The sequence below is a fragment of the Leptonychotes weddellii genome, chromosome 10 (assembly GCF_054177405.1).
Source record: "Leptonychotes weddellii isolate Sample4059 chromosome 10, ASM5417740v2, whole genome shotgun sequence".
NCBI lineage: Eukaryota > Metazoa > Chordata > Mammalia > Carnivora > Phocidae > Leptonychotes > Leptonychotes weddellii.
This window is the reverse complement of record NC_138378.1, coordinates 62,596,599-62,617,245: the sequence shown is the minus strand read 5'-3', so window position 1 is coordinate 62,617,245 and position 20,647 is coordinate 62,596,599. Positions and strand designations below refer to the sequence as shown.

The 20,647-nt window shown below is 35.7% G+C and overlaps 1 protein-coding gene across 2 annotated transcripts in view; it reads left to right on the top strand.

The window, feature by feature from the left end:
* PSME4 (proteasome activator subunit 4) overlaps positions 1-20,647 on the top strand; it is a 111,692-nt gene that overhangs the window by 64,042 nt on the left and 27,003 nt on the right. For both annotated transcript variants that reach the window (XM_081832018.1, XM_081832017.1), the window contains exons 21-36: positions 4,182-4,237; positions 6,088-6,144; positions 6,356-6,411; positions 6,509-6,607; positions 8,167-8,229; positions 8,371-8,466; positions 9,835-9,966; positions 12,029-12,238; positions 13,619-13,755; positions 14,703-14,756; positions 15,045-15,174; positions 15,845-15,926; positions 17,393-17,546; positions 18,100-18,169; positions 19,238-19,363; positions 20,035-20,187. In XM_081832018.1, coding sequence (XP_081688144.1) covers positions 4,182-4,237; positions 6,088-6,144; positions 6,356-6,411; positions 6,509-6,607; positions 8,167-8,229; positions 8,371-8,466; positions 9,835-9,966; positions 12,029-12,238; positions 13,619-13,755; positions 14,703-14,756; positions 15,045-15,174; positions 15,845-15,926; positions 17,393-17,546; positions 18,100-18,169; positions 19,238-19,363; positions 20,035-20,187 — 1,675 coding nt within the window. The remainder of the gene's footprint in view (positions 1-4,181; positions 4,238-6,087; positions 6,145-6,355; positions 6,412-6,508; positions 6,608-8,166; positions 8,230-8,370; positions 8,467-9,834; positions 9,967-12,028; positions 12,239-13,618; positions 13,756-14,702; positions 14,757-15,044; positions 15,175-15,844; positions 15,927-17,392; positions 17,547-18,099; positions 18,170-19,237; positions 19,364-20,034; positions 20,188-20,647) is intronic.

Here is a 20,647-nt window from a genome sequence, read left to right as displayed (position 1 = left end):
TTAGGTGAGTTGATTGTCCTAAGTAGAAAGTAAATGATGTACCTCATGGTATCTCCATTGTACTTTTTTTGGCCTTTGGCAATGTAGGATTACTAAATATCTTGTTGTATACATTATAAATTTTACTGTTTTAGAGGATGGGTAAAATAGGGTCCCTTGAGGGTAATTAAGTGTAAATTTCTTTAGTACAGTTTGAATTTTTGGCAGTTTTGTCAGATACCAAGGTTGCTGAATTAATCTTAAAATGGAACCTCTCTATTTTGCTGTTGGAACCTTTAGTTAATGATTTAATAGAAATATGTGTGGTATAGTTTATACTCCTAGTTCTACCTTTATAGATGTGGAAGTTGGATTATGTCTTTGCAGGGTCATACAGGAATTTTGGACACTTGCCTTTAATCCTGAAATCGTCATTAATTTCTACTTTTGCAGTCCACTCTTTATAATCTTTTAGGTCTAACCAGCTGTCACAGGATGCAAAAAACTAACATCTATAAAAACAGGGTTACTCAAGGTAGAGGAGTCACCATTTTTCATCTCCGATATTTCTTCTTTACTTTTGTGCCCCTTTCCTCTGATAGATCTGTTAAAGCCATTCTTAGTTAAATCATTCTTAGGATCTCAGCTTATACTAACTTCTCAGGCAAAGAAAACTTCATAGTTAAGGTCTAAGAGTTGAGACCATTTCATTAATATGTGAAAGGATGTGTTGTTCTGCGATGAGGGGCAGGGCTAGCTAACCTCTCTTGGCACCTCCAGGAAACTACCCAGCTCTGCTGGGGGAGCTGCACACAGAAAAGGAAACAGTTACTACTCCACGGTGAGTAACCCTGTTTTCTCCTTATTTCACCTTCTGACTGTTTTCATTGATTTTTAAAAAGCTTGTGTGTCAGACATGGAAATAGTTCTTATGCTCAGAGTTAATTTTAAACCTAGCAACCTTTTGTTCACATGGTAGAGTAAGAGCCAGCTTTTCATTTGCGTTTATAGCTATTATTGATGCCTAGGATTGAATTGGATAACAGAACACAGAAATAGGCCAATTGTTTCCTGTGAAACACTTGTAACCTTGATTGGAAAACAAAATCTGTTAGTATTAGTGGCTTGGTTTTACACCTTTTATGTTTGCTTTCTTGGGGTGGGGGGAGAGTAGGCCATTCTTCCAGCTGTAGACAAGAAGTATTGTTTGCACTTGTTTCATGATAGTTCACCTAGCCTTCGTTTGCATATTGGATTTGCATTGTACATTTTGTTTTTATGTTACTAGTCATTTCTTCCTTTTTCACCATCCTCTCTCCCACCAGTGATTATTTTCATAGTTCTGCTTTAATCAAATCTGGAGAAGATTGCCATCTAGTGGTACAAATAACATAGCTGTCACACTTCTAGGTCTTTTTTTTTTTTTTTTTTTTTTTGGTGGCACAAATATTGAACACATTTTGTTATAAATTAGGTGCCCTGGTGCTGTCTAGTGCTTTGAAGCTGATTTAACTTTATTATTGTATAAATGGTATTATTTAAAATATGTTGTGTAGGAATTGTCAGAATTTTATTTAGTTCCTGAGGTCAAATTATTACTGTTTATAAAATGGACCAGTGAATGAGAAAAATGAATTTCACTTGTAGTGGGGCAGTGATGGTATTTGATCTAAATTCTATATATTACTACTATAGCTTTAAATCAGAACTCACATCTGTAAGTGTTGATGGCACTTTAAATATGTTCAGTTAAGATTCTGTACATAACTAAAAGTGACAAGAGCAGTCTCTAAGTATCAAGGTATAGGGCAGCACACATATACTTAGTGTGGCCACAAAAAGATACAGTCCTAAATCTTACTTGGATAATGGATAGAGATTTCTTTTAGAAAAGTATTCTTCTAAAGTCCAGAGGAAATACTTAGTATAAATATGTATTTACACTTGCTGAGAAACATTTAGTGTAAAACCTGTCAATCCAATCAGAGTTTAATTAATTTGTTAGAGAAGAAGGGATCTATTAAAACTGAGTCTTAGATAAATAAACATAAAAGGACTTTGTGATGGATAAGAACAAATAAAGCTGAACTATATGTCTAACCAGATGCCTTTGTACACTTGAGATATGAAAGATGTGTTTTAATTCACGTTTCAAAAGGAAAGCCTAAGCTGGGTTTATTTAAATGTACTTTTTAATACTTCAAAATCCCATATAGGTTGAGATATGTTAAAACACTTGTAAATCAGCAATAATCTTCAGATTTTCTGGTAGGGAAACAGTTCAGAGAGACATGAATTTTAAAAATAAGCATCAAGGCTCTTAGATGAGACTTGCTTTTAAATGTGATTACAGAGTTAATAATACTGGTATTACTAGAGTCAGAAAGGCATACAAGCAAAACTTCAAATTCCCAACTGGATAGTTTTTTTTGTTTGATAGTTAGGGTTTTATGTGTGTATACACACACACAGTAAAAATTCAAAATAGCTCACTATAGTGGTTGCTTTTTTATGTTTGTAAGAACAATTTTATGACTAATTAAAATGCATGCTTGGTTCAATATTATTTGGTACTAAGTACAGACTGGGTAAGGTACAGTAGGATTCTTAACTTTACACAACTACTGATGTTTATAGCAGCAGCGAGGAGACATCAACTCTCATGTAATAGCTCATGGCAAGCCTTTTCCTGTGCTGTAATAGGGAAGGAAAGATGAGTGGGTGGGGTTAAAGGTCTTATGCCTTTATGCTTATTACTGTTTGAGCACAGTCTTTTTCTCTTTGATGGTAAAATCTAATTTCAGTAGAGATGTTGGACTCCTTGAAGTTCATTGTAAAGGAATGTGATTTTATTTTTAACTGACTAGATTCTGGATACATATATATTATTTAATCATACACAATTTTACAGAATGCGCAAGTTTGCAAGATGTTGCCAAAGGCTGAAGCTTTATAGAATGAAAACCAAATTTTATGAATTTGAATTTGAACTTCAAAGTCTCTGAAAAGCAAATTAGTATTTTATATTATAAAATATAACCATTCTTTGTTTATACTCTGTAGGCTTGGTTTGAAACACGAGACAGTATCGTTGCCATCCTAGGTCCTAGATTATGGTGAGGAACATAGTTAAATAATTGGCAGTTTAGTAATCTTAATATTATTACCCATTTAGATAAATCCAAGAATTCATAACTACCAAGTATTAAGATAGAGATAACTTGCTTAATTCAACTTAAAAAAATACAATATAGATGGGGGTATATTGATTTAAAAGTAGTTTTTTCTTCATAACAAGTGCTGTGTAGTTCATGAGTGATGAATAATCAATCACTATAAAATTTCTTTTTATAACTAATTAGCGTTGTATTGGATAAGCTTACCCCATGTTTCCTTGGCATTTGTGCCTGTGTTCTTCCTCTTAGAAAGTCTTATCTTTTTGTTTATAAAAAGTTGTTGAATTGATACTGTATTTTGAAATGTTGAAAATTATATTTTTCATTGAAAAAATTTAGATTTCAGATATAAAGGCTCGTATTCCCTACTAAAATCTGTTCTTACATACCTTAAAAGTGACTTTTAATTGTTTAATGAGTTTAGCTGGGTCTTGTTCTGTTAACATAATTCTTTGTGGCAGATCTTTAATTAGGAAATGCAGTGTTTTTATACCTGATCATCTTCAAAAGAAAATAATGGCATTTTAACTGCAGGTGTTAGGAGAGAGCAGTTTGGGTGGTTTTTCAGAGGAGGGGTAATGATTATTTAAAGAAGTTTGTCTGCTATATATTCTATAATAAAATTTTACTTGAATTTTTGGTGTCCAGTTTTAACCTTTATTATACCATTATAAAGCTGACTTTTCTTTGTATAATTATATATAAAAGTTTATCATCAGACTTAAACTTTTACACTTGAATATTGAATATCATTATTACGTTTATTTGGGTGGTGAATTCTCCCCCATAAAGTCATTAAATTGAATTAACATTTTCTTTAAGATGAATAAGATTGTCCTTACTGAAACAGATAGCATTAATCTTCAGGAGGACAGAGTAGAGAGTTGACGTATTGAAGATGAGAGATCTGTTTATTAAAAGAGCATCATCTTTGTTTTGATTTAAACATTCTAGCAATGACACTTTTCCCTTTAATCCTTCTTATTGGTATTATTAATAAATGCAAGCACTCTTGTTTTTATACAGGGTACCAAGTATGGTGTCATTGGAAGAGACAAAATTGTATACTGGACTTGAATATGGTATGTAAATTCTAATCTGAGTAACTCTTGTGTGGACAGTTTTTGTCAGTTACTCTACAAGAGTTAAAATGGTCAGAGAAAGACAGATACCATATGATTTAACTCATATGTGGAATTTAAGGAACAAAACATGAACATAGGGGAAGGGAAGGAAAAATAAAATAAGATGAAAATAGAGAGGGAGGCAAATCATGAGAGATACAGAACTCCAGGAAACAAACTGAGGGTTGTTGGAGGGGTGGGGGGTGGGGGGAAGGGGTAATTGGGTGATGGGCATTAAGGATGGCATTTGATATAATGAGCGCTGGATGTTATATGCAACTGATGAATCACTAAATTCTACCCTGGTAACTAATAGTATACGTTAACTAAATTGAATTTAAAATAAGGAATTAAAAAAAGAGTTAATACAGCCACTTTGGAAAACAGTATGGAGGTTCCTCAGAAAGTTAAAAATAGAGCTGTCCTACAACCCAGCAATTGTACTACTAGGTATTTACTCCAAAGATACAAATGTAGGGATCCGAAGGGGCACCAGCACCCCAATGTTCATAGCAGCAGTGTCCACAATAGCCAAACTATGGAAAGAGCGCAGATGTCTGTCGACAGATGAATGGAAAAGGAAGATGTGTGGTGTGTGTGTGTGTGTGTGTGTGTATTACTCAACCACAAAAAAAATGAAATCTTGCATTTGCAACAACGTGGATGGAACTAGAAGGTATTATGCTAAGCGAAATGACTCGAGAGAGGAATTCCATGATTTCACTCATATGTGGAATTTAAGAAACAAAGCAGAGGATCATGGGGAAGGGAGGGAAAAATAAAATAAAACATCAGAAAGGGAGACAAACCATAAGAGACTCTTAACTATAGGAAACAAACAGGGCTGCTGGTGGGAGGTGGGGGGTGGGGGGATGGAGTAACTAGGTGATGGGCATTAAGGAGGGCACATGATGTAATGAGCACTGGGTGTTATATGCACCTGATGAATCACTGAACTCTGCCTCTGAAACTAATAATGCAGTATATGTTAATTAATTGAATTTAAATGGAATAATATGTAGTTAGAATTTTCCTAGTCTCTTTCTCATAAATAAAATGAGTATTAGTTAATTATACAATCGCTGTCTTTGCTTTCCCTGGAGAAACTGGAAAATTATTTATATAAAGAATAGCCAAGAAAAGGTAGAAATTGGACTAGGTAAATAAATATTTGGTTGCTTTCTCTGTGCAGAGGCAGATTTTCATATATCATCATGTTCATTTATGTTTAGAATTATTTTAGAAATGATACATTATACTTGATGTGAATATGGGAATATTATAACCTTTATTCTAGCTTTGTGTCCTTCTGTCATAGTGAATTAAATTTCATATAAATATGTAAAACATTGTGTTGATTTAATATTCTGAATCTAACATTAATAGAAATTTAGTACATTTCCTTATCGTTGGATTAACAGTGGAATTAATTGCATAGATTAATTGCTTTAAGGTGTAATTTTTGTTTGCTTGATTTGGGTCACCCATAACCAATTAAAGAATCCTATGCATTTATGATCTCTAAGTAGTGAATAGGACTTTGAAATATTAGCAAAGATTTTTTTTCTCCTTCCTCCTTGCCTACCCAAGAAAGTTTTATAAGCAGGTCTTTGTAAATGTGAAGGTTTTAAAAATTACTCTGTATCATGCCTAGACACTAATCTAGCTATGAAAAAGGCAGACCCACTTGGTTTTTTTCCTGGATTACATGATTGATTCTTGACATAAACTGTTTATATAAGTAAGCTTCAACAGCTGGGGAGGATTCAGTGTGTTTAAAATGCCTTGTCTCATTTTTTAAAAAATAGATCTATCCAGAGAGAACCACCGAGAAGCAATTGCTAGGGTCATAAGGAAACTTCTTAGTAAGTACATATATGCATTTAACTTATTTTTACTAATAAATATTTAGGAATTTTATAGCATATGTGCTTTTACTTAACTTTATTTAAATTCTAAATAGTGAGAATATCAGGCAATGTTTTTTTCCTTAACTAATAGATTCTTAACTGATATGTCAGGAGTCCTGTAGTCATTCAAAATATTTTAACCAAAATCCATTTTCTTCTATTATAGACCACATACTTAACAATTCAGAAGATGATACCAAGTCTTTGTTTCTTATCATAAAGGTACAGTTATCCTTTAATAGTTGCATGATTATTAATGTGACTAGTTTTGACATGATGGCTTATAAATAAATACAAAATTTGAAATTCTTTGACACAGATTATTGGAGACCTCTTGCAGTTCCAGGGATCTCACAAGCATGAATTTGACTCCCGTTGGAAAAGCTTTAACCTAGTAAAGAAATCAATGGAAAACCGGGTCGGTATTTTCACCTAAAAACTCTAAATTAATTTTTTTAAATGTGTATAATATTGACAGTCACTTGATTTAGGGATTGTTCAGCATACAGAGGAAGTTTCCCTGTAAGTAAAAATAGATTTTCAAATATTATATCACGGTATAATCAAAAGAATCCTGGGGAAATGTTTTCCTCTTACAAACTCTTCTGTGAGTTTCCAGGAGAGTGAACTCTCATTGGGAATTTGGAGTGTGATAATGTGGCAGGCTGCCTTGTAAGAACTTGAGGGAATAAAAGATAGGAGGAATTGTCCACAGGCATGGATTTAAAGCATCTCACTTTATGGAGATTTTAGAAAAATAGCTCTTATGTTATCTTTGTGTCCAGAAGTCAGTACAAGCTTCTCAGGAGCATGGAAGAAAGAATATTTAAGCCAGCCATTTGATGTTGATAGCAGTGTTCTGTAGGAGACTTTTATGGAAGCTGAGTTTAAAAAAGGTTGTAGGAGTTTATTGTTTAGGCAAGGGTCACTACGTATTTTAGAGGGAATGGCGTGTAAAAGGGCAGGGAGACATACAAACATGGCATGTGTTAGGGAACAGTGGCTATAGGGCAGAAAAGGCAGGAGGCAACTAGGTCATTTTTAGTTTGAGTTTTGTTTTTGTTTTTTTAAGTTTATTTATTTATTTAAGTAATCTCTACCCCCCCCCAGTGTGGGGCTGGAACTCAGTGACCCCGAGATCAAGAGTCACATGCCCTTCCGACTGATCCAGCCAGGTACCCCCAGGGTGTTTATAGTTTTATCCCCAGAAAGTGCTTCAGTTTTATATTCAGCATGGAAAGAGTCATTAAAGGTTCTGAAGTAGTTCTGATCTGAATATTGGAAAGATCAATCTTTAATCACCGATGAGGAAAAAAACAGCAGTAAGAGATTGCGACTGGAAGCAACTATCACAGTAGTCCAGATGGAAAAACACAACCTGAATCAAATCACTGGCATTGGGATGGAATAAGGTGTTTTGAAAAAGAAGAATTTGTAGAGACTTGATGACTAGTGAGATAAAGGTGTGAAAGAGAAGCAGTCTCTGAGTTCCAGATATCTGCCTTTAGTGACCAGGTAGAAGATGGGGTGGTAGAGGAGACCATAAAAGATAATTTTTAGAAAAGTAAAAGGTACTATATTCTATAGTAAACATACACAGTTACCTGGGAAGGCTATTTGTAAATACAACAGAGTCAAGCAATTTTCTTAGTAGTCTCTTTTTGTACTTTCAGTATTTGACTGAATAAGGACCAGCTCAGTTCCTCTCCCATGCATAGATCCATTAATAAACTACCAGAGAAAAACAGGGTGTTGGATGAACTATTTAAAGGAGATATTTCTACTGTTAGCCATAAAATTAATTGAAATAATATCTTTTAATGTAAGCCTGATCACTTCAGAATAAATGAAATACCTCCACCAGCCCAGTGTGAACCTTTACAGTTCAGTAAAAATTTTTCAGTAGGGGATTCAGGGGAATCCATGGATGCAGTCAATTAGGGACAATGTTGAAGTGTCTTCTTCTTTGTTTTTTAGCTCCATGGGAAAAAACAACATATCAGAGCACTGTTGATTGACAGAGTTATGTTGCAGCATGAGGTAAATCTCTTTAAAATCATGATGACTTTTTTAAATGACAGTTTTCCAGATGAATATGTAATTATTTGTGTTACTTCATAATTAAATGAACTTTTTAGTAAAAACTTGGAGATTTGATTTTACATTGTTTTCTTTTCGTAGCTACGAACACTGACTGTTGAGGGCTGTGAATACAAAAGGATACATCAAGATATGATCCGAGATCTTCTTCGTTTATCTACAAGTTCATACAGTCAGGTAAGGCTCGTCCCCTCTGCCCCCCTCCCTTGCCCCATGTTCCTGTTTTATTACAATGCAATCTAAATAGCCCCATTTCAAATACAAGGAAGTTTAAATAATTTATTGGTGGGGTGCCTGGGTGGCTCATTCAGTTGAGCGTCCAACTCTTTATTTCACGTCAGGTCTTGATCTCAGGGTCGTGAGTTCAAGCCCTGGATGGAGCCTACTTAAAATTATTATTATTATTATTATTACTATCTATTGGCATAGAATGCACCTTTCAAATCACAAATATTTTCAAGCTAATTTTAGTAGTCTTTTAAAAATAATGTTTACTTTACTGTTTGTATTGCTTCTCAAAAAAAATTTTTTTTTAAGATTTTATTTGTCAGAGAGAGAGAGCAGCAGCAGGGGGAGCGGCAGACAGAGGGAGAAGCAGATTCCCTGCTGAGCAGTGAGCCCGATGTGGGACCCGATCCCAGGACTCTGGGATCACGACCTGAGCTGAGGCAGATGGTCAGCCGACTGAGCCACCCAGGCATCCCTCAAATTTTTTTTAAATGTAAAGTTGATAGATAGTGCTAGTGCAATGTTGCTGCCACTTAATCAAATCACATTGTGAACGCCAGTCTCTAAAGGCTATATAATTTCTCCTAGATGTTATGCTTGGGTTTCAGCAACCTGCTACCATATGAATTATGGGGTCCATCCTTGAAGGTAGCAAAGGACCAAGAGATGATCTCCAAGCACAGAGAACTGGAAAAGCAAAATTCATGAATAGCTAATTATTCTATCCTTAATAAATAATGTAAGTTAGGACACTAGTCTCTAACTCAAAGATTTCACCTAAAGAGTTTGAAATATGTACAGTGTGTCACTTTTACTATAATTGGTTATTACTCATTATGATTTAGTTCATGGATTATAATCTTATACTGAATCTTTTGTTTGGGTTTAAGACATACGGGCTCTTAATTTATGGTTTGCATTGAAAAGGTAAAGTTGTTCTGGGATTTTAGAAAGTCTTTGATTTTCTTTGCATAAATACAAGAGAAAATCTAACTCTTCTCATCAAAAGTAACTTAGAATAGAAAGTTAAATAGTCTGCTGATTATGTTATAGGACAAATGCATATCAGTTCTATTCAGTCTCTCCTTTATCAAAAATATTTGAACCTGTATAACCTAAACCATGGATGTGGTTGGTGGTAATGTGCTTTCCTTTTGGTAAAAAGATAATAATTTACTTGTTTTTGTTAAGGTATGTGCTTTGATATGTTTTTCTGTTACAACACTATTTAAATTTTGTTTTTGGTAATTTATTTAGAAACTTTTTGTTGTTTGCCTACTATATAATGAAGTCTTTTGTTAATAATACTTTCTTCAGGTCAGAAATAAGGCTCAGCAAACATTTTTTGCTGCCTTGGGCGCATATAACTTCTGTTGCAGAGATATCATTCCCCTGGTTTTGGAGTTCTTACGGCCTGATAGACAAGATGTCACACAACAGCAGTTCAAGGTATAGGGTTCTTTGTGTTTTTTTATTATGAAAATTTTCAGATATACAGAAAGTTGAAAGAATTTTACAATAAACATCCATATGTCCACCATTCAGATTCTGTATTTAATATTTTGCTATGTTTGGACAAATAGATAAATACATTTGCATATATTTATCTATGTCCATCTTATTTTTTATGTATTTCACAATAAATTGAAGACATCAGTACCCTACACCTTTAAACATAGTCTTTTTTTCTCCCTAATTATTTACTCTTACCTGTGTTTATGATTGGTGTTATGATGGGGAGAAAATGTAGGCTGCAGTTTGAGTTGAGCAGCAGTGGATAAAGAGCCTAGCTGGCCTATAGGAGAGGGGGGTGAAAGACCAAAAGGTTTAGAGTAATGTAAACAGCATGTTGGAAGGCCTGAGACATGAAGAAATATGGTAAGTTTGAGCAACTGAGTGAGAGTTTGTATGAGTAGATCAGAGAAGGAAGGAAATGACACAAGATAAGGAAAATAGTGTATCTCACAGGGGTGCAGGAGAGTATAGGTGAAACATAATGCTTATGCTATCAGATAGAAGTGGGTTGATTGAAAGTGATTTAAGAGGGAGAATTGATAAGATTTGGTGGTTGAATATGAAGGGACTGAAAAAAGGTATCAAAATTATTAAGGTTCTGGGTTGTACAACTGGTTATTGGGTACATCAGAGAGGGAGAGAAAAGGAAGAATAGATGATGAATTCGTTTGGACAAGTTATATATGAAGTATTTCCTATAAACGAAAAGGGGGTGTCAAGTAGGTAGTTCAACATCATTTCACCACAACACACCATTTCAGTATGTGTTGATGAGAACTGAAAGCTTTGGGCACGGGTAAGAGAGCATAGGTGGAGAGTGAGAAGAGAAAGAGGACCAGGGGGGCAAGAGTTGAGAAAACTCCATTAGGACCCCATGAAGAAGAAGTAACCAAGAAGGGAAAGATCAGAAAGATAACCAAGATACGAGATGTTACAGAAGCCAATGAGAGATCTTTCCCTGAGAGAAGGGAAACTTAGCAGTGTCATTTGCTTTCATTTGCCTTCTGGAGATAGTTAAGATGACAACATGTTCTTGAAGTTGGCTTGTAAGACAGGTCAACAAACTATAACTTGGGCTCAGTTACTTGCTTTAGTAAGTAAAGTTGCGTTGGAACACAGCCACGTCCATGACTTTATGTATTTTGTCTGGCCGCTTTCGTGCCACAAGAGCATTGATAAGTAGTTGCAACAGAGACCATATGGCCAACTATTTGCTATTTGAGCTTTATAGAAAAAATTTGCTGACCTACAATGTAGATGCATAATTCAAGAGCGTTGTGGAATGTCTGACTCTTAGGGTTGTATATTGTTGAACAAGTTGGGAGCAGTTTAAACGGACACAATCAAACTGGTCAAGTAAGACCAAAATTGAAAAGTGTCTATTAGGTCAGTAAAATCAAAGTTACCAGTGACCTTATGAGAACCTGTAAAGAGGAGTAGAGCACACAGTGGGTAATAAGCCAGATCATAATTGAGTTAGGGTGAATATTTAGAAAATAACATAATAGCTCTTTTCATTAAAATGGGGTATCATTCTGATTAATAGAGCCTTTATGAGTAAAAAGTGTACAGTATAGTTAAGTAACCTAGTTTTAATATACTTAAGAAAACAATCAGATTTTAGAAATTATCCCAAACATGCCCCTAAAATGCAAAGAGTGGCAAATGTTTGTGGCCTTTGTGATATAATTGTAGTAGAAGAGAATTATAATGGAAGCTATATCCTTAAAAACAACAGCCTTAAATTTCTGTATTATCTTATTCATAGGTGTTCTTTGAGCTAACCCTTTATTAGATGACTTAGGGAAAATATTACTGGATGACAGTTAAATGTCGAGTTCAAGTTTCTGAAAGTAACATGTTAAATGTGTGAACCTATTTTACTAACCAGTATCAAGCACTTAAAGAATCAGTGTTTAGTACATTTAAAAAGATGTAAGTGAATTGGATACAGCTAAACAGTGCCTCTTATTCCCTATATTATTTTTTCCTGCAGGGTGCCTTGTATTGTCTCCTTGGAAATCACAGTGGTGTATGTTTGGCAAACCTTCATGATTGGGACTGTATTGTACAGACTTGGCCAGCAATTGTTTCTTCCGGACTTAGCAAAGCGATGTCCCTGGAAAAGCCATCAATAGTGAGACTGTTTGATGATCTTGCAGAAAAGATTCATCGACAATATGAAACAATTGGCTTGGATTTCGCAGTGAGCAAAACCATTTTTTTTTTAACTCAGATTTTAGCGGAAATTAGTATTAGCTTTCTGTTCCCTGTTTGTACTTTAGTAATCACTATGAATTTGGAGCATGGCCAGGAGAGAGCTGGGTTGTTTTCTACCAAGAGGCAACAAAGGGCTATTACACTGTTGCATTTACCATGATTGTCTATATATCCATGGCCTCATTTTTTGAAGAGTTGATTATATTTTAGGAGGTCACTCTTACTAGCCAAAGTCACAAAATTTGACCATAAGGTTCATTTTAGTTTATAGTGATGAAAATTAAAATTGGATGATTTGACAAATGAGAAAGTAAAGAATACCTGTATCAGTGGTGCTTGTATGGGGAGATGTAGCAAATGCATATGTACATATCCATCATAACTGAGGATGGATGAAAGTGGTGTGAGTGCCAGTGAATTGCCCTCTTCTCCAAGGTAATTGTGTTTGACACCCATCCTTGGTTTTAAAAAACCACTGCTCTAAACCTATTCCTTTTCTATAAAACAGTCTTGCTATTTGCAACTGTCATTAGATTATGCTTTTTTTTAAGATTTTTATTTTTAAGTAATCTCTACATCCAACGTGGGGCTCGAACTCACAATCCCAAGCAAGATCAAGAGTCGCATGCTCTTCTGATTGAGCCAGCCAGGCGCCTTGGATTATGCTTTCTTTAAAAAAAGGTTTTTGGAGGGCACCTGGGTGGTACAGTCAGTTAAGTGCCTTCGGCTCAGGTTATGGTCCTAGGATCGAGCTCCACGCTTGCGTGGGGAGTCTGCTTCTCCCTCTCTCTCTGCACTGCCCCCCCCACCCCTGCTCATGTTCTCTCTCTCTCTTGCTCGCTCTCTCAAATAAATGAATAAAATGGTTTTTTTTTTAAGGTTTTTTAGGGGGGAGCATGGCTGACTTAGTTGGAAGAACATGTGACTCTTGATCTGAGGTTGTGAGTTTGAGCCCCATGTTGGGTGTAGAGATTACTTAAAAAATTAAAAAAAAAAAATTTTTTTTTAATTAAAGTTTTTTTAAATTAGTACATAATTCACATGACAAAAATCTCACCCTTATATAACACAATAGTATATTGTGTATTCACAATAGTATATTCCCTGGGCTCTGCAGGCTTCGCTTAAAAAGAAAGCCTGTACCCAGAAATAGTGACTCCCATTCCCCCAGCATCCCTAGACCCTGGAGATCAGGAATCTACTTGCCTTATCTGTGAATTTGCCTATTACGGACATTTCATATCAATGGAATCACGTGGTCTTTGTATCTGGCTCCTCTCACTCAGCATAACGTTGTCAAGATTCCTCCGCATTCTGGCGGGTGTCAGTACTTCATTTTGTGCCCTCGCTTTTCTTTTTTTATAAGATTCCAAAGTCCTGTGTTGAAATAGCAGAATTACTTCAACAATCAAAAAACCCCTCCTCCAACCAGACAATGCTTAGTTCAGAAGAAATTAAAGAAGGACTTAAACGCCAACAAGAAAAGAATGCTGATGCCCTAAGGTAATTATGAATGCCTACTTCTCAAGATAGATAGCGTTATGGGTAGCAGATTTTTAATATCTCTGAGATATAGATGCGCCATATATACCTCGTGAGATTTACACTGTGATTCTGAAAAAATAAAGAATGTTAGGAGATCATTATTGTGAAGGTCCCAGATTGTCACTTTCAGCTACAGAAGTGGAATATACCATCTTAAAACTGTCTTAAAAAAACTGGCTTTTAGGGGCGCCTGGGTGGCACAGTTGGTTAAGCGTCTGCCTTCAGCTCAGGTCATGATCCTAGGGTCCTGGGATCGAGTCCCACATCGGACTCCCTGCTGAGCGGGGAGTCTGCTTCTCCCTCTCCCTCTGCCCTTAACCCCTGCTTGTGTGTGCTGTCTGTCTCTCTCTTTCTCTGTCTCTCTCAAATGAATAAAATCTTAAAAAAAAAAAAAAAAGGCTCGTTTTAGGTTTTCAGAACCCAAGCAATTCAGTGATAACACTCAAGCAGGAGCCTTCCTAGCTTGATTTTGTCTTTGCCTTATGAATATGCTTATTATTTTTTTCCTAACATGTCTGTAGAAGTAATGAACTGTTACATTATACCCTACCACTTGTATACCTAGAGTGCCATAGAGGTAGACCACTTCTAACTAATTGATTACTACTCACAGATTTACTTTTGAATATCTGCTTGGAGACAGTTGAGGTGCTCAGTGTACCTGATACCTTTTTTTTTTCTCTCGGCCCTTCATGTTCTTTTCCCCACGGTCTCTCTTCACCCATCTGCTTTCACACTGGCTTGGTTCTCACCAGGCCTTTTATAGTCTGGTGATGACACATAGAGGGGGGTGAATTTGGCTAGAATTTGAATTTGTTAGATTATTTGGTGTTCATCTTACTACTGTATTAAAACAATACCTCACCTAAAGTGTTTGGTTTTTGTTTTTGTTTTGTTTTTTTAAGGAACTATGAAAATTTGGTAAACACTTTATTAGATGGTGTGGAGCAGAGAAATCTGTAAGTGCAATTTTTTTTTTTTAATTCTCAAAGCTTTTACCTTAAATACTATAGGAGGTTTCTATCCTGAAAGCCATGAATGGCTGTGTCTCAAAAAATTATAGTCTGATTCACAAATTTAGAAAAAGAATAAGAGGTAAACTTTGGGCCTCATGATAGGAGTGGTGCTTATCAGTAAGCCTATATTAATTCTTAGGAAACATAATGTTTCAAATACAGTTTTCTTCTAAAAGTGGTTTTATGAGTGATATGTTTTGTGATTTTTTTTTTTTCCCTTCCCCTTTTCAGGCCTTGGAAATTTGAACATATAGGCATTGGGCTTCTGTCTCTACTTTTGAGAGATGACCGAGTGTTACCTCTTCGTGCCATACGTTTTTTTGTTGAGAATCTCAACCATGATGCAATTGTAGTTCGAAAGGTAGATACTTTATTGTAGCTACAGTCTTGAGTTCGAGAATTTTTACCCACCTGAAGCCTTTAAAGTCTTCGCAGGATACACTTAATAAAGGCCTTGAAGTGTATTGATTTGGAATTTATCACTGTTGGTTCAGAGATAATAATAATTCATCCAGCCAATATATCAGGACACGTTTAGGCACTGTACATTTCAACACTGGGGTTACAGCAGGGAACAAGTTTATAGATTCATGGGAAATCCGGACTTTGAAAAATTAATGACAGGTGTGAAGTGTTGTAGGAAGGGAAAGATCTCTGAGGATACAACTTTTTGGTTTTAGTCACGAAGTGTTAGAGGTGGAGTGCGAGATGGGGCTGACCTAGCCTGCTGCATTAGAGAAAGACCTTTAAGATTCTAGGCTGAGATTTGAAGAATGAGCAGATACTGGCTTACCAAAGGAAGGATCGAAGTTTTCTAGGCAGACTAGCTTGGATGAAAGTTAGAACTTGAAGTGACTCGTTCCAAGTCAGATTTAGCACTCCCGTAGCTGTGCTGCGGGATGTCAACAGGTGAGGCAGTTACCTGCTTTTGAAAGAAGCGGAATCTAGCTGCTGCTTTGTTCAAGGCAGGCAACCAACCATTCAAGAATTTAAAAATGTTGACACGTGTACTTTACCTGTTTCTTTTCTAGATGGCAATCTCAGCTGTGGCTGGTATTCTTAAGCAGCTCAAAAGAACCCACAAAAAGCTGACCATCAACCCCTATGAAATGAGTAAGTACTACTAAATGTAATTAATATGCTTCTCAGTCACACTTGGGAAGTTACTTTGAAATGTATAAATTAATAGTTCTTGAGCTCAAATATTTTTCTATACAAAGTATAGAGGTATAGAAAGATCTCAGCACACAGTATGAATATTGTAAGGGAAAAACTGTTGACTTAGTGAAAACTAGTGATAAAAAGTATTTATACAACTAGATGGACCCTGGGGCACCTGACTGGCTCAGTAGGAAGAGCATGCGACTCTTGGTCTTGGGGTTGTGAGTTAGAACCCCACAATGGGAGTAGAGATTGCTAAAAAATATAATAAAAAAAATAGAAGGACTCTGTCATCATAATATATGTACCTTTTGCACACTCTCCACAAACATGTCATCTACTTACTTATCTCACCAACCAAGCAGTTATGCTAGTTATTTATCAAAGTGTGTTTCAGAGACTTAAAATTAACATTAATTACCAAAGACCATTATCATTAATACATCAGTATGTTAAGTGTTTCTCTCTGGGTGTAGGTTTAGAGGCAAGGCTAATTTTCTTCTTTATACCTTACTGTATTAACAAATTTTCTGAATAGTAATCTAATTAGAATGGTGATCAGAAAAAATAATGAACTAACTTGATTTTGAGAGGGGTGGGAATGTCATTTTTATTCCTCTGGCTACCACATTTTTAATCTCCGGTAATTTCTGTGATACTCAAACAGCTATCTTCAGTCCGCCCCTACCCCACATTTGGGAGGGGAGTGTAGCTGTGCAACACCATCTTTATTTGGGAACACTATAAAATGGTGTTAACAAAATGTGGGAAGGACTTTCATTATACTCCCTATACTATCTTGTTTGTTTTTTTAGAGAGGGGTAGGGTAGGGGTAGAGAGAGAATCTTAAGGAGGCTCCAGACCTGGTGCAGAGCTGGATGCAGGGCTCAGTCTCACAACCCGGAGATCATGACCTGAGCCAAATCAAGAGTCGGATACTTAACCAACTGAGCCACCCAGGTGCCCCAGTCCTGCTTTATCCTCATGAAACACATGTTTGTAGGTCCCATATTAAATGAATATTTAATGGTTCCAAAAAAAAACATACATATGTAGAGAGAACGTCAAAGTACACGTGGTAAAATGTTAAAGTTTGGGGCGTCTGGGTGAAGAATATATGGGAATTCTTTGAGCTCTTTAAGCCTGAAATTAATTAAAATCTGAAGAGTTTTAACAAAATTAATCCTTTAAATTTTGGTGAAAGAAATGAAGTATGGATTATACTTGATTTTTTTTTTTGCCCCAAATAATTATCCCATTAGTGGATAATGCATCATATATATGTAGTCTTGCCTTGAACAAATTTTGATAATCTTGTTATGAAGACAAGGTCACACCAGTACTATTGATTGAAAGTTGAGAGCAATTATTGCATGGATATTTTTAAGTTTGTCATATGTAATTCTCTTTTCCTTAAGGTGGATATTCTAAACCTACCCAAATTCTTGCTGGTGATAGGCCTGATAATCATTGGTTGCATTATGATAGCAAAAGTATACCAAGAACCAAAAAAGAATGGGAGTCAAGCTGCTTTGTGGAAAAAACTCACTGGGGATACTACAGCTGGCCTCAGTAAGTTGCGATTTGCCGTGCACATTCTTATTAAACAGCTTATCTTTGATGTAATTATGTTTTATCATTTTGGATTTGTGGAGAGGTTCGGAGGCACTTGGAGCAGATGTGGAGGTACTCTACCACTAAAAACACAATCTCTCGTTTTTTTCTTCCTTTTTCCTCTCTTTCTTTGGCTCCTGCCAGTGCTATGCCTCAGTCCTGCCTCATTCTTTGTAATTCCACTGAAACTCTCAGACTTCTTATTTCCACCAGTATACCTCTAAGGAGTTTATGAATAGCTGCTCTAAATTATATGCTTACCTATCGGTACTGCATATGCCTAAACCAGCCCAGAGAAATACTTACTTGTCTCTTATTGTTGACTCCAGTGACTTATGTCATTAGGACACAGTGACCTGATAGATTTTTAAGGCCAAGATTGTTAGTGATGTACTCATATCCCCAAACTTAGCGTCTGATTAGAGTTCATTAAAAGTGCCTTCTAATGCTTTCTCTCCATAAAGCTCTCTTGTTTTTTTCTATATATATTACAAATATAAACTCTTTGTAGGAATATGGTTGTTTATGCTGGTGTGGAAGAGCAGCCTAAGCTTGGCAGAAGCAGGGAGGATTTGACAGAGGTAAGCATTCCATTTTCACTATGTGTAAACACTTAACCCTGGTTCTCGTGCATTTTACTTTTGGCCTCTGATTTATTTCAAACTGAGTTCATGGGTTTTTTTCCCCAGTTAGTGTATTTCAGGATAGCACTGAGTAAATACTGGTAAATGTGTGAGTCCCTTACTCCACCCCTTTTGTCTCCCCCGCCCCCCGAATTCTGTTAGGTCCAGTTGGCACAAGTCTTTGTATTTAAGGTTACTCATGTTACTACCCCACTTTACCTGGGTACTGCTTTATACAGTTATCTGCATGTTTCTTGTATGCGTTCTGTGTGCTAACAAGCTTCTTGAGGGCAGAGATTGGGTTTTGTTTGTTTGCTGCTGCTGTTTGCTTTTATTTTTTTATTACATATAAATCATGAGTACTCAGTAAATAGATGTTTGTAGATTTAAGTCGAAATTCCTTAGTTTTCAATAAAGTATATTTCTTTACCATTTTGAAAGTTAAGGACTTTTAGTGTCTTTCTCAATTAAGTTAATGACATAGCTTTTTATTTTATTTATTTATGTATTAATTTTTAAGTGAGCTCTGTGTTATACGTGAACCTTGAACTCATGACCCTGAGATCAAAGTCACATGCTCTACTTACCGAGCCAGCCAGGCACCCCTAACTCTTATTTTCTAATTCAACGAAGTTTACCTTTTAACTTCTGATGTTTTATAAATACAGAAATAATTTGTTGGGGTTTACAGTTTTGAATATTTTCCTCAGTTATATACCAGATGGCACAATGGTACTATCTTCATGTACCATCTTCAAGCAGACCATTTGTAGGTTTTAATTCAGTTTGAGAAATGGAATTCAAACTTGAAGATCTGAAGGAAAACTTTCAACTATTATGGATTTAGCATTTTTAGGAGATATTTTGGTTTTCTAAAGCCTCTATGAGAAGTAAAAACTCTTTAAAACAAAAATAACAGCCTACTATTGATAATCAAAACCTCACAGTTGAATTTTGACATTTCAGAATCACGTTTTTAAATAGATCTTAAACCCTGAATGTTGTGTTTTTTTTTTAACTTTATAGGCTGAACAGATTATATTTGATCATTTTTCTGATCCTAAATTTGTTGAACAGTTAATTACTTTTCTATCTTTAGAAGACAGAAAAGGAAAAGATAAGTTTAATCCTCGCCGTTTTTGCCTCTTTAAGGTAAATATGTTATTTAATATCCCGCTTCATAAAGTCAAAGTTTGAGTTTGGTCATCTGTTGTCCTCATCTAAAATGGTTGTGAAAGTGATGCCGATCATACTGAGACTAGCTTAAGGTCTAGGGGTTTTTAAGAAAAAGAAGCTTTTTAGTATTTATCTCTAGTATTTATAATTAGCAATATAAGAAAAACCAACAAGACTATACATTTGAGTTTTTTGAAGTGTGTGAAATTTTAAGGTCAGAGAGATTAATTTTGATATCATTCATTATATTTTACTGTGATATGCAAAATAATAGTATTTTTATTTTAACTTACATTGTTAAAGCATTTCTTTTTTTTTTTTTTTTTTAAAGATTTTATTTATTTATTCATGAGAGATAGAGAGAGAGAGAGGCAGAGGCAGAGGGAGAAGCAGGCTCCCTGCGGAGCAGGGAGCCCGATGCGGGACTCGATCCCAGGACCCTGGGATCATGACCTGAGCTGAAGGCAGACGCTTAACCGACTGAGCCACCCAGGCGTCCCTGTTAAAGCATTTCTAAGGGGTAGAACTCCTGGGGTTTTGTAAGCACAGTAGTAATATAATAAATAAACACAAACCTAATTATAATGGAGATGATGATAGTCATTTGAGTACTGAAGAACTTTCTTTTTTTTTATATATATATATAGGGCATATTCAGAAATTTTGATGATGCATTTCTGCCAGTTCTGAAGCCCCATTTAGAACGTTTGGTTGCAGATTCACATGAAAGCACCCAGCGATGTGTTGCAGAAATTATAGCTGGTTTAATCAGAGGTTCTAAGCATTGGACGTTTGAAAAGGTGATGTATTTGTACAGCATGTTCCCTGTTAAAGCTGTAATACCCATTTATGTAGCAATTCTCAACACAGTAAATATTAGTACTTGAAACATGAAATGTTCAAATTCCATATTGCTTTTGAGTATAGGTCACAGACTAGTGGTGTGTGATCTATGGGCAACATTCAGTATCTTTTAAAATTTGAATTATTTGCCAACATTAGGGGAAGGACCCTAAAAAAAGATTTCATTTTCTCTCTTGATCAGTGGGAAGATCCTGGAACTGGTCCTACATTATTGCCCTGCCTCAGTTGGATAGTGTGCTGTGCATGGGCTTCTCCCTTCCTGAGTCACTCTCTAGCCTCTCATTAAATCCTTCTCTTTGCCTCCTTGTTCATCTACATGATTCATTTGGCCTCATAGACCGTTTGAATTTGACATCCTTTTTTTTGAGTATCCCTCTTCTTAATTGCAAGATTTAG